This window comes from Lithobates pipiens, unplaced genomic scaffold (assembly GCF_037356315.1).
Source record: "Lithobates pipiens isolate NorthernLeopardFrog02 unplaced genomic scaffold, aLitPip1_a1.2 Scaffold_10, whole genome shotgun sequence".
In the NCBI taxonomy this organism is placed as follows: Eukaryota; Metazoa; Chordata; class Amphibia; order Anura; family Ranidae; genus Lithobates; species Lithobates pipiens.
In genome coordinates, this window is record NW_027507686.1 from 169451624 (window position 1) to 169465826 (window position 14203).

The following is a 14203-nucleotide window of genomic DNA, read 5'->3' on the forward strand; positions in this document are numbered from 1 at the left end:
TAAGGATAGACCTGTTATACCTTTTATAACAACTTTTTCGACCCAACATTATTTAATAAAAAAAATCATCCGTAAACATTGGCACTTATTAGGAAATGATAGGATCATCAAAACATTTCTACCAGTCAATCCACAGGTGATTTTCAGAGGGGTTCCCTCTCTTAAGGACAGGGTTGCCCCAAATGTTGTGGACCCACCCACCAAAAAGGTATCTTTTTTCAGAACCTGTCAGATTATCACCAGTGTCGCAGGTGTCAAGCCTGCACATTAAATATGAACAAAATTAAGAAAGCTGTGTCCTTTGTCTCAACCAGCACATCTAGGGAACACCAAATCAAACCGTTTATTACCTGCAGCTCAACAGGTATTGTACATTTATTACAATGCCCATGCATGCTCCAATATATAGGCAGGACCAAACGCTCTATGCAGGTTCGCCTAGGGAAGCACATCACGAATGTAAAAAATGGCTTCAAATACCATTCCCTCTCTAAACATTATGCCATCCATCATAATCGTAACCCAGCTAATACACTCTTTCTAGGGACTGACAAATTCAGTGCTCATTGGAGGGGCAGTTCTTTAGTCAGGAAGCCATCAAGGCTTGAGATGGCATAGATCCATAGGGTGTGCTGCTACACTCCATATGGCCTCAATATAGACACAGATGTCAGAGCTTTTATTGACAATGGCTAAAAATTATGGATGTGAACTAGCTCTGAGTTCCTGGCTGACCCTCTGCTCTTGAGTAGACAATATATTCTCCACTACCCTTTGGTGAGAAAGGCATATTTACCATCAAGCAAGTTTCCATAGGTTAGCATTTGTTGCACCCTGTCTTGACATGCTATTGGGTTGGGACACATTTATTATTAGGTCGATGGAATATACCATTATTGGGTGGTCGCTCAGATATGGGCCCTCCCCAATTGGAGATGTTTCTTATTTCCATTTCTCATCATTCATTCTCTCCACTGAAGGAGAGATGGGGCTAATTCATAAAATCTAATTATTAAAATATTTTTTTCTCTTTAAATGGTCATTTTTTACAATTTTTTTTTGTATATTTTTCTCTTTTTTACATTATATAATTCAAACTATACAAGGGTGGGCAAGCTTTGACAATGCCGCATAAATGTTGCACTGTTATATCTTTAGAGACCGCTAGGAGCCGCTGGGGAATTATCCCACTTCAGGATTTGCCCACAGGCGACATCAGTAGGTACTGATATACCAATATGGAACGCTATGCTGGAGCTCTGATCGATGTGGGGTTATATGGCACCATACAGAGATCAGAGTCTTTATGAGCAGTGCATTACAGCATAGTTCTCAACTCTAAATATTAATATGTGATCACAAGCTCCTCATTATATGAAGAGGAGCAAGGATAGCCTCATATTTTGTTTCTAGACCACATTTATTTTGAAGCATTAATACCCAAATCTGGATAAGGTGTTCATGTGTTGATACACTTTATTAAAGTATGCGGACATAGGCTGGGCTCCTAGGTGCTTGGATGCACTTTCTAGCTAGGCTTAATGTTTCGCACTTTGTGGACAATTGCCCCATTCCAAAATGGTGGTTTCTACACAGTGGACACTCGGAGCTCAGAGCTGGTAGTTCTCTATTTTGTTGTGGAGTATATATGGTGGTGAGTCAGCACGCCGCCCGTGCCCCAGGACGACGTCATCTGTGACGAAACGGCATGGGGAGGAGCGTCGGGCTGAGGTCACCGCAAACAACGCAAAGTCCCAGAAGGAACGGGCAGTTATCGAGAGCCGGCCGGCTCTAATGTTTTTATTCGCTATTTTTACTACGACAAATTGTAAGCCCTTGTACACACGGTCGGACGTTCCGACGGAAAATGTCCGATCGGACCGTGTTGTTGGATAATCCGACCATGTGTGGGCTCCATCGGACTGTTTCTGTCGGAATATCCGACGGACCAAGTTTTCCAGCTTGGCTATAAAATTTTCTGACAACATGATCCGATCGGACTTTGTCCGATCATGTGTAGAGAATTCCGATCGGACAAAGTGCCACGCATGTTCAGATCAAATTTCTACACCAAAGTTATTGGCTACTAGCGCGAACGTAGTCCCGTCATAACGAAATAACGTCATCACGTTCTGAACGATCAGATTTTCTGACAACTTTGTCCGACCGTGTGTATGCACACGGTCGGACAAAGTTTTTAGAATTACACAATGGAAGCCCTTTTTATCCTTACATGGGGAAACATTGACCGATAGTAACACAGAGGAAACTTAAAGTAGAGGATCTGGGACATCCTGCTGCTAGGCACAGAGACCCGGGGCTGGGGTATAAGCCCCAAGCAAATGCGATCTCCTTAAAAAAAGAGATCTATCCAGCTGGTAAGCGGCAGCGTGTTTTAAGGTGGATGAACTTTCCTAAAATATCCTGTCACATCTTCTTGGGTGTTTTCGTTATACATCACTGTGGATCAGTCGGTTGAGGAACTGTTTCTTCAAATTGTGCATGTTTTGGAACACTTTTCTTCATAGCAACTACAGAGTAACATGGACACTCATATGACACTTTAGTCCTTTGTGTTTTTGTGCGATTCACATATTTATGTTTTGATTTTGTTACAAATTTTTGGTATTGCATCACTATTTTTATATTGGGAAGGTTTGTAGCCATCACAGATTTTGATGCAAGACAGATGATATATGTTACTATACACTATATCTTTTCTACTATTACAGCGCAGCTGTATTACAGTTGATTTATTTGTGCATCTCACATTGAAGTTGCAGCAGTTCATTTTTCATTCGTTATCACTCCACTTAATGTGGAGTGGTTCACAGACAGCGCAGTAATTCACCTTTGACATTCCTACAATCAGGTCTGGATCGACAGTTGGCCTTCAGTACTATCAAAGGCCAGAATCTTGGCCCCAGCTTTTCTTTTTTTTTAAACACAGTTGGAACCTCATTCATTGGTAAAGACCTATGTACAGGTGACTGCTCAAATACTGTTGGTTCACGGGCCAAGGTTTCGGCATGAAGCAGTGAGTACACTTCTCCTGTGCGCTCTGCTGCTGGCATCCGAGTTATCAGCTTTACTTCGATATTTAACAGCTCCTACTGTATGGACATTATGGGCAAGAGAACAGGTAAATCCCTGCCTAAGAAAAACACCTCTACAGGCTCCATTAAATGTTTCCTGGCCACAGAACTGGATGATTTCACCGAGACAGGTGGCCTAGGCCACTCTCTGTGTGGCTCAGGCTCCCGACACAGGCCTGAATCCAGACACCGGTTGCCAGCTTCCTCTGTCAGCTCGGTCGGGGATAGAAGCTCTCCCAGGCGCTTGGAAGTTGCGGCGCTAGCAAGCGGACTTCCCACCAAGTCAAAGCTAGCCTCAATGCTACTCAGCCTTGAGAGAGCCATAAAGAAAGAGGTCTCAGCGATTCAGTCTGGCCTCTCACAGTACTGGTGCGAGTAGAGGAATCTGAGCTGCGCCTGTATCGCCACGCGGCAGCAAATACAGACCTGCAGGCTACCACCTTCAATCTCTCCATCGCTCACAGAATGGCACTGTACAAAATTGAAGACCAAGAGAACTGCAACAGGCGGAAAAATATATGGATCAGAGGCCTGCCTGAGGCGACCAGAGATGATGATCTCCCCGTCTCTACCTGTGGCATTTTTAACAGCCTGCTGGGCAACCCGGCAGACCAGCCTTTGAAACTGAATAGAGTTCACCAGTCTCTCCACCCCCACAACCTGTATTCAGACACCCCAAGAGACATCATCTGCAGGGTCCACTACTTCGAGGAGTAGAAGCTCATCATGCGGAAGGCAGCCACCCTAGAATTTTATGGAGTTACCCTGTCTTTCTTCCCTGATCTGGCCAGGGAAACCCTGGAGCATTGTAGGGCTCTTAAACCCCTGACGAGTAATCAAATCTATCAATTACCAATGGGGCTTCCCTGCTGCCCTCATAGCGAAAAAAGGATGGCAAAACCGCTATCCTTCGCTTTCCAGAGGACTTAGACAAGTTCTGCATGGATCTCAACATCAATCCTCCAGAACTCCCTGGTTGGCAGGATGCCATGCCTCCGCTCCCTACTAACTCTGAGGTATACTGGCAGAAAGTGGCCTGGAAACACTGCTCTAGCCCTCAGGGCTCTTCACCACAGATGGGGTAAATCCCCCATGATGCTGTCTTGTTGCCCTAGTGCAGGGGTCTCACCCCTGATTACCACACGCAAGTATCATAATCGGTAGATATGTCTGTTTTTTTCTATCCCTACTGTTTGGTTGGACATTATAATCACTGCCCACCAGTGGTTTGGTCATCACTCTTTTACTGTTTACTAAGAGGTATACACTTTAGTTACTATGCCTAAAGTTATATTTTATGACCATATAATAGTTTTATGCACAATGCACGCGCCGGTGGACCCAGATGATGCACACTTCTGTTTGATATGCGCTATCTGATGTCCAGGGTTGCACAACCCCCCTTTACAGGGCACTGTGTGACCACATGCCCACTTGTCGTTGTCCGTCGCTGGGAGACGTGTTCGGGGGTGTTGGGTCCAACGCCTGCCCTGTCTACACACCGCAATATTTTGCGTGTATATCCTAGACAAATTATATATGTTAGTTGAAGTTTTCAATTTTCTCTTTTTGGACTTTGACTGGTATTTTCTCTTTTGCCCTTTCTGCCTCTCTCACTTCTCTGCTCCGCCCCCCCCCCCCCCCCCCATCTCCAGACATTTTGGTGTACTATGTATAAAGAGACTCCGCGATGGTTCCAATTGCTACAGTAAATCCGATAACCCCCCTCAATGTGTGGGGATATACAACTGGTAAGAGACATAACCTCTATAGAGAACATCACCTGCAAGGGGACATTGTTTTCTTGTAGGAAACTCACCTTACCCACACTACTTCTGTTAAGCTCCTTTCCCAACACTATCCAACCTAGCACTACAGCCTATCAGATGTCAATAAAGCAAAAGGAGTGGCCATTGGACTCTGTAGGGGGAACCTCTTTCACGTTCGAAACAGCACTGAGTGATCCCTCTGGAAGATACTTATTCTTGAGGGGCAGCCTGGGTAATATGCCGTTTACTTTAGCAAATAGATACGCCCCCAACCATGATCAAGCAGGTTTCATAGCTGCTACCCTTACCAAATTGAGGGATTTTGCTCATGGGTGCATTCTCATAGCAGGGGATTTTAACACTCCCGTGGAACCTTCCATAGACCTCTCACAGGGCAGATCTAGTATCCCCCACAAATGTTTGACTTTTATCCGCATACAATTCCACAATGCTCAACTCATGGATGTTTGAAGGGGGATGCATCCGTGAGCAAAAGACTTTACGCACTACTCGCATCTTCATCGTTCCTACTCAAGGATAATTTTTTTTTTTATTGATCATCACCACTTAGCCTTGTCATTCTGTTCTGACATTGAAACCTCAACAATATAGGATCATGCTCCATTCAAAGAAAATATGACCCCAGATGTTTCACCTGGTGTACTCTGGGAGGCCCACAAGGCACACATTTATGGGAAGTTCATAGAACTTGGTTATAGGAGAAAAAAAGAGAGAGAGAACACATCTATAATCAAAGCTAATCCAGGGAAATAGGTTCATTAGAGACAAATCACAAAACTTTACATTCCCAGACACTATATCATTCTCTGGCTTTGAAGAGAGAAGAGTTAAAGGCCCTCTTCCACTTGGAACAAAAAATCTATTCCGCATAGTTTCCCAACACTTGTACGAATGGGGTAATAAACCCGGGCGGCTCCTTGCTCGCTCACTCTTTACAACAGGAAAAATCAGCCTCATTTATAGCTAAAATGAAGACACCCTCAGATACCCTGGTACACAAGACTTCTGCCATAGCTAAAGAATTCCGCTCCTTACATCAACAACTCTATCACGTGCGCCATACTACAGTAAATAAGGGGACTAGAGAAGCCCTTATCCAAGAGTATCTCGTATAAGCTAACCTACCAAAAATCCCCACTTCTGCTCTTTAAGCACTGGAAGGGGAACTCACTACCTAAGAATTACGATTAGCGCTTAAGACCATGGCTAATGGCAAAGCCCAGGGACCAGATGGTCTAACAATAGCTTATTACCACGCCTTTGCGGATACATTACTTCCTCGTCTAACGTCATATGCTAACTTGGTCTCTGAAGGTAGTGCTCTCTGACCAGAAACTCTTCACGCACACATCACTATTCTCCTTAAACCTGGTAAAGATCCCAGCATTTGAGGCAGTTATAGACCAATTTCCTTATTGAAGTTGGATGCCAAACTGCATGCTAAAGCCACAGGCTCCTGCCCCTGATACCTCAATGGATATCTAGACACCAAACTGGATTCATCCTGGGGAGAGAGGCCTGTGACAACTCCCTAAGAACCTTATCCCTGATCTCTTACATTCATAGATCTTCCCAGTCGACCCTTCTCCTATCCACAGATGCTGAAAAAGTGGACATCAGATATTCCCAGTCCACCCTATCTCACCTCGGCATTGGCCCATCCATGTTATCCCGGGTCTTAGCACTTTATATTTCCCCTACAGCACAATTATGAATTAGCGACACTAAGTGAACCTTTCGCTTTCACCTTCCTCTCTTCCCTATCTTATTCGCCCTCTTGTTAGAACCTTTCCTCTCTATGGTACAGAACAACCCCAGCATCCATGGAATTAAAACAGGCACCACAGAGCATAAATATGTGGCATACACAGACAACATATTATTTTAAAGTTCAACAGCCCATTATTTCACTTCATAACCTGATGTCGGCCTTTACAATGTTCGGAGCAAATTCCAATTTTAAAATTAACCTGTCCAAATCTGAAATATTAAATATCTCAATCCCACATAAAACTGAGGCTCAATTGAAACCATCCTTTCCCTTTAGTTGGCAACCACACTCTATGAAATATATTGGCATATTTCTTACGCCTAACCAGCTAAACAGCTTCTCTGTTTCGTGTAAACTTTATCCCATTACTGAACTCGATTAGATCGGACCTGCATAAATGGACCCAGCTAGCACACTCATGGTTGGGGAGAATCAGCATTGTGAAGATAAACATCTTGCCCAGGCTGCTCTTTATGTTCCAAATGATCCCTTACAAGATCCCTTTGGGGTTCTTTACAGTGTTGAAATCGATAGTAGAGTATGCAAATATGTCTGGAATCGCAAACGTCCCCAAATTGCTAGATAATTACTTATTAAACCTAAAAGGGAAGGTGGTCTAGCCTTTCCAGACTTTAAGAGTTACTTCTTAGTGATAGTATTGAATAGAATATCAGACTGGAAATACCATAAATAGCTATGGGTACAACTAGAATTAGACCTAAGTGGTGTGGACTTGTTCCCTCAGATATGGATACGCAGGAAATTTCGGAAGCTAACCCCCGAAAACTTCACCACTTACTTGGTCTACTCTAGCGATCTGGGACTCATTATGTAAAACGCACAAATGGCCGTATAAATCTTCTGTAATGCAATTATCGGGACATGCCTATTTCCCTCTGGGGAACCTTGACCCTAAGTTTTGCATTTGGATCTTTGAGACACCAATTCAACTCCAACAAGTAACATCTACCACTGGCATTCTACCTCTCTCTATGCTATTACCATCGTCCACTGTGTCATTCATGGACCAGTGGAGATACCAACAGCTCTCCATGTTCATCACTACCAAAGCCATTATGTTCACTAGCAGACCTAACTCTGGTAGAAAACCTTCTTGTCAATGATCAACCACTTGATAAAAAAACTTGCTAAAAAACATATATAAGGTTTGGGGGTTCTTAGTAATTTTCTAGCAAAAAAATTATGATTTTTACATGTAGGAGAGGAGTGCCAGAATAGGCTTGGGCGTAAAGTGGTTAAGGCAGACTCTACTAGATCTAAGAGTGTCTGTTGGGCCTTTCAGCATCAGGTACAGGTTTCTCAGATTTGCAAGACTGCCATCTGGTCTTCCATTCACATGTTCTCTGCGGTTTACCAGGTGGATGTTCAGGCCTCATCTTATGCCAGTTTGGACACAAGGACCGTCTGTGGCTAGATGAGCTGCAAACTGACCCCAATTTTACACTGAGGTTTTGCAGGCTTGTAGCATTCCCTTTGTGGTGTTACCCAACCCTCAGTTGGACTGCTTTAGGATGTCCTATACATGCAAGGATCCCTCTAACTTCTGACTGGGAGGAGTTATACTGGCTGATTAACAGCTTTGTTTGCCAGTGTCAGTTTACCAATTTTCCTGAAGGTGACAACATAACCCATGTACCTTAGAATCCCTCTAACTGTGTTTGCCTTAATGAACTCCAAGAGAAGAGTTTTACTTTAAATTCTTTGTTTTGTGAATAATTTCCATGCGTGTTGGAAGAAAAGAATAAGAGACAAATGATGCTGGATAATCAATTACATCCACATTAATAAAGTCTTCATCTAATAGGGAATGTTATTGCTATGACAAACACTTTTATTCCTGTGAGATAGCAACATATACCTTAAGTCCCCAAACATACAGTTATTAGTGGAACTGCTTTAGCAGTCCCTCTATTGTTATTCTTTTTTTTTTTATTATTAGTGGGACTGCTTCAGCAGTTCCACTATTGTTATTCGTTTTTTTTATTCATTAATCATCATCATCTTTTTATTATTATTCCGTACATTTTTTGGCTTTGTGTAACTTCTGCATACTTTCAGCTATTAAAGCCATTCAACTTTTAAAATGTTCAGCTCTTTCAGCTGATGATGGGACTTCAACTTTTTTTTACACTATTTATACTTTTTAAAATATTAAGCTTTTTAACACTTTTTTTTTTTAACATTGAAGTCAATGAGAGCATGCTTAAAATCCGTAAAATCTTCTTCCGCTGCCAAAAGTTTCAGCTCCTTCATACTTTCACCTACAGACACTAAACAAACTTTAAAATGTTCACAAAATATTCAGCTATTTGGCTATATCTTTTCAGTTTGATATCTTTTACAATTTTTGTGAAAAAGCTGTTTAAGTTTAGTGATCATTTCAGAAAATGTCATTAAATTTAGGGCATCCAAGCTTTTGTTGTCTGTTTTGTTTCCATGGTTACCAAAGCTTCTTATACACAGTGATGGGCGGTGGGGGAGAGCACAAACACACCATGTACTGATTTATAATAGAAGAATATGATGGGCAGTTTTGAAGGGACAATTCTGATGGGGCAGTTTTGATGCTATTCAGCAGTCCCACACATTTTCTCCAGGAAATGCATTTTCTAGCTGTAAAAGTGACTTTACATTTATCTAACAGATATAAGATTATCTACAGTTTAAAGTGGTTGTATAGTCATAAAAATGACTTTTACCTACAGGAAAGCCTATAATAAAGCTTACCTAGGTAAAAAAAAAATCTCCTAAACCTGTACGGTTTAGGAGATATTCCTCTCGCAATGCGCCGCTGACTGCAGCGGCGCATGCGCACAGGGGATTCTCAGCTGAAAGTCCGGCAGACGCTGGACCCTGCCGGAAAGAGATCTTCCGCACACATGCGCGGGAGTGACGATATCGTGGCTCTGGCCACTCTTAGCGCCAGAGCCGCGATACCTGGAAGAAACGCAGAAGGAACATGTCAGCTCCCTCAGCATGGATCGGGCGAGATGTCGGGGCCTCGTTCTAAGGTAAGTATTTCATAATGAGCCAGTGTATGTGGTGCATACTAGCTCATTATGCCTTTTCCTTTGCAGGTCAGAAAAAAAAAAAAAACTTCAGCGGGTATACAACCGCTTTAAATAAACAAATCGCCAGATGCTGACACTGGGCATCTGAATGTGCTCTTGTACGAACACCTACAGATCATGGAAGACTGGGCTAACCTGGAAAAGACACTGTACCTTGCTAGGCTACTGCCAAAGTCTTCTAGAAATTCAAGTCGTTTCTGAGATAGGATCTTCTTTGAATCATCAGAGAGTTTACATTTCAAAGCTTCTTCCAAACAAACCAGCGGAGCATCTTCAGCCTCATCTGTGGACATCTTAATCTCCAGCATACACATATGTAAATGGGGATTATCCTAGGAGATATATATATATATATATATTTACGTCACAGAACATTCCAATTAAAATCCCAATTAACCAAATGGTATGATACTCTTGTGTCGCTCATGGTAAAACATGTTGGTGGAAAAATACTAAATTATATCTTCTATTTACTTCATGTATGAAAAAAGAAGTACGACTTCAAATAAAATGCAAAATAAAATAACCTGGGCAGCCTAACAAAAATTTTACTCATTTGAGGTAATAAGAATATGAATATTTTTCTTGACACTTTATGGAGTGGAACGTCTAAATAATTTTCTCTTTAAGGAGGAACGTAAATGAGATAACTGCCAAAGCAAAGTTGTTTTTGATGATGCGTGTGCCAAGATTGTCAGTTTTATCCTTCCTGTACTACTTGAAGAGTTGCTGACCTAGAACACACATACACAGGATATGCATATAGTTGTTCTATTTTAAAGACTAACTGTAAAAGAAGCAAAAATCAAGATGAAAGTTTTGTATGTGCATTCAGACACATTCCCTTTAAAGCTGCCCATATATGAGCAGATATAAATGCCCAAAACTTCCTTTCTTTGGCAGGCATAGCCCAATCTGGTATAAAATTTGCTATCAGCCATGATTAGCAGATCCTAAAAATCATCAGTCTTGATGGCTGAGGAGAACTTTATAAACAAGATTACAATAGAGGTTGAATGCTGAAGCTACATAGCAGAGTACAAACCAAACATCTACTTTCAATAGTTTATTCATTCTCACCGGATCCTTCTTAATGGCTTCGCCAAGTACAGTCTTTGCCTTATGTGGGTCTCTCTGGAGCTTTAGAATTAGTCGTGAGAGTTTCACGGCATAAAATCCTTCTAACTTTGTGCCTGCACTGATCTGCATAGCCTCCTTTAGCAATCGTTCCGCCTCCTGTAGATTTCCATTTCGCTGTTCCAGACCAACACGCCTCAGACGTACAATGGCTAAACCAGGTGTTCTCTGTTCAAAGTGACACAAAATGTCACGGGCAGAGTCCAAACATCCTGGAAAAAAACAGTCATCATAACAAAGAATCCAAGATGCAAATGTAAAAACGTGCAAAAAAGAAAAAAGTAGGAGGTGTCACAAGTTAAACCTGTAGATTTATGTTTGTAAAACTCTTTCCTCCTTGCTAGAACTGTGACTCTATTTCAGATGTGTTGCTGGCATCTCTGTTCACCTATGGACGTCACCTGCTTTACTCTGGGATTTATAGCTTTTCCTTTCTATCACTTCCTTGGTCTGCTTCCCTATATAAACACTTCAACCGCTTAAGGGCCGCCCTGCCTCAATAAATGTACATGGGGCAGTCCTTAAGTGGTTAAAGACATGCTCAGTACAGGTCAGATTACCTGAGCAACTTCACAGTTCTCTGAGCTCCTGGCTGCTTACTACTTTATGTATCCAGTTTGACTACCCGTATACCCTTCCAGCTTGGTCTATGGTCTATGCTTGCATGCTGTCTGCCCTCTGCTTGTCTGCTGGTTTTTCCTTCAGTTTCCTGCTATGGTACTCTGCACATGCAAAGTGGTCTCTGCATTCTCAGCTGGGTGTACCTGGGAGCCAGGACCTGATTCCAGCTTGCTGCAAGTTAAACCCCACCATCAGGGGCTCTGGCGAAGCAGCAGGCTGGGGCTTAGACTCTACGCCCTGGGTAATCCCGAGTTGGCGAACTCTCACTATCACAGACTCCTGACAGGGGGTAATAATGTCTACAGCCCCAGCAATTACATTTTTCACTGCAGTTTGGAAAATGATAGCAAATATTGGAGACTTGCTAAAGGCAGAAGCTCTAATAGTTATGACTGTCTTTTTTTTCTTTAACATCAGGGCCAAAAAAATGTTATACTTCAAGGCTGAAGCCTATGAATTAAACAATAGAGGTGCAAAACACTGGCTAAACAAATTATATGGCACAACATACATAGAACAGAAAATTGTAACTTACCATGCTTCTCCTCAAATGCAGCCCATTGCAGATGTATGCCATATTTTATTGGTAAATGGATACGACAGGCTCTCTCAAATATAGAACGGGCACCCTCCACTGAATGGCCCTCCATATATTGTGCATACTGTATAGAAATACACTTTATTAGTTTGGTTATTTAAGTCCCTGATATTTAAAGCAGACCCTGCACCAAAATGCTAGATCCATTTATTATATTAGGCCTCCTATAGCTTAAATTGGCACATGACTGTTTCAAATAAAAAAAAAATTTTATACTTTTTTTTTTATTTGCCTTATAGCCTGCCATTGCTGACTTTTTTGTGGAAACGATATCACTTTCCTGGCTGTCATGCAGATGCAACTATTACAATACTTATCAAGTTACTGATCTAAAACAAGCGCACAGTAAGTTAAAAGGTTACTAAACCCTTGTGTTTTCATTTTTTTTTTTTTTAAATAACAAACATGTCATACTTACCGCCACTGTGCAGTTTGTTTTGCCACAGAGTGGCCCCGATCCCCCACTTCTGTGGTCCCCCGGCAGCGCTAGTAGCTCCTCCCTACATCGGCAAACCACCTAGGAGAAGCGCTCTCCTTGAGGTAGGGTTGCCACCTGTCCAGGATTCATCCGGACAGTTCGGGTTTGGAATCATACGTCCGGGTTTCAGACTGTCTGAAACCTGGACACATTATTTAGACTGGACTATGGCTTCCCAGCAGGGTTACTGGCTGCAGTTGTCTGAGCTGAGAGTGTCTGTTACACTCTTTATATTAACACTGCCCAAAGCCAGCACTAACCACCCCCCCAAATTCACACACAGACAGGAGAGGAGAGAGGGATCGATCTACCCCTCTGTGTCTGCCCACAATCCAATCCCCAGTGCCGTGCCTCAGAATAGGAAAGTAAGTTGGGGCTGGAAATTTGAAGTCCAGCCTCAGATACATCCGGATGAGAGGTGCTGACTGCCAAAGGGTGAGTGAGCTCACCATCCACCCCTGTCTGTGACTGAAATCTCCCCCCTTCTCTCTCCTGCCTCTGAGTGAGTATACTAAGGTAAATCAGGGTTCTCAGAGCACCCCTTACATCAGATTCCCCCTTTACACCAGAGGCCACAGCGTTTCCCCTTACATCAGAGTCTTCTCCGTACATCAGATCTCTCAGTGCTCCCCCCTTAAATGAGGGTTCCCAGAGGATCCCTTATGTTAGAGTTCCTCCTTACATCAGAGTCTGCAGAGTCCCCTCTTACAGTGAAAGGGAACTCTGCGAGTTCAGATGTAAAAGGGGAACTCTGTGGACTCTGATGTAAAGGAGGACTCTTGTTCTTAAATTTATATGATTAGAAATGTTATTTAATAGCAAAATATATGTATAGTTTATACTATAAAAAAAAATTGCTGTGCGCCACTAAAGTGTTCGGGTTTGACTTGAAGAAAAGGTGGCAACCCTACCTTGAGGGTACCCATGCAGGCGTGCTCCCGTGTCCAGCTTTTGTGCCCATAGACACAAAACGTGGGGCTCTGCCCCGCGTCATTGGATTTGATTGACAGCAGCGGGAGCCAATGGCTGCGCTGCTATCAATCTATCCAATCAAAAGCCAAGGCCAGAAAGGGTGTGCGCGTCTCCGGCATGTGAACAAATGGGCTCAGGTGAGTAAAATGGGGGGCTGCTCAGTGACAGAAGTTTTTTCACCTTAATGCATAGGATGCATTAAGGTGAAAAAACACAAGGGTTTACAACCCCTTTAGGAACTCCCGCTCTCCATACTTGTTCCAGGTCAGTCACTCATTTAAATAAAGGTGATCATTACATTTACATCACAGCCATGCAACTACCATATTTATTGGCATATAACACACACTTTTCCCCCCTTAAAATAGGGGGAAAATCATGTGTGCGTGTTATACGCGATATAGGCTGCCAGCGAGGGGAAAGAGGGGACGAACACTGCCGAAATAGAGCCGGATCCCCTGTGTGCTCGGCTCTGCTTGCAGTCACGCTCAGTCCCGCCCGCTGGACGGCTTCTAGCATTGACGTCCCGGCATTGGACCGGTGCTATGTCCATCATGGGATCAGGACCAAGGACTGGGCGGGACTGGGTGTGACGCAGAGCCGAGTACACAGGAGATCCAGCTCAGTCTATTTCAGCAAGGCTGCAGAT

General features: G+C 42.9%; 1 protein-coding gene across 2 annotated transcripts in view; it reads right to left on the reverse strand.

Annotated features, from left to right (window-relative positions):
- LOC143935649 (pre-mRNA-processing factor 39-like) overlaps positions 1-14203 on the reverse strand; it is a 103431-nt gene that overhangs the window by 29120 nt on the left and 60108 nt on the right. For both annotated transcript variants that reach the window (XM_077459676.1, XM_077459685.1), the window contains 3 exons: positions 12042-12168; positions 10829-11097; positions 9902-10080 (listed from right to left, as the gene is read on the reverse strand). In XM_077459676.1, the coding sequence (XP_077315802.1) occupies positions 9902-10080; positions 10829-11097; positions 12042-12168 (575 nt within the window). The remainder of the gene's footprint in view (positions 1-9901; positions 10081-10828; positions 11098-12041; positions 12169-14203) is intronic.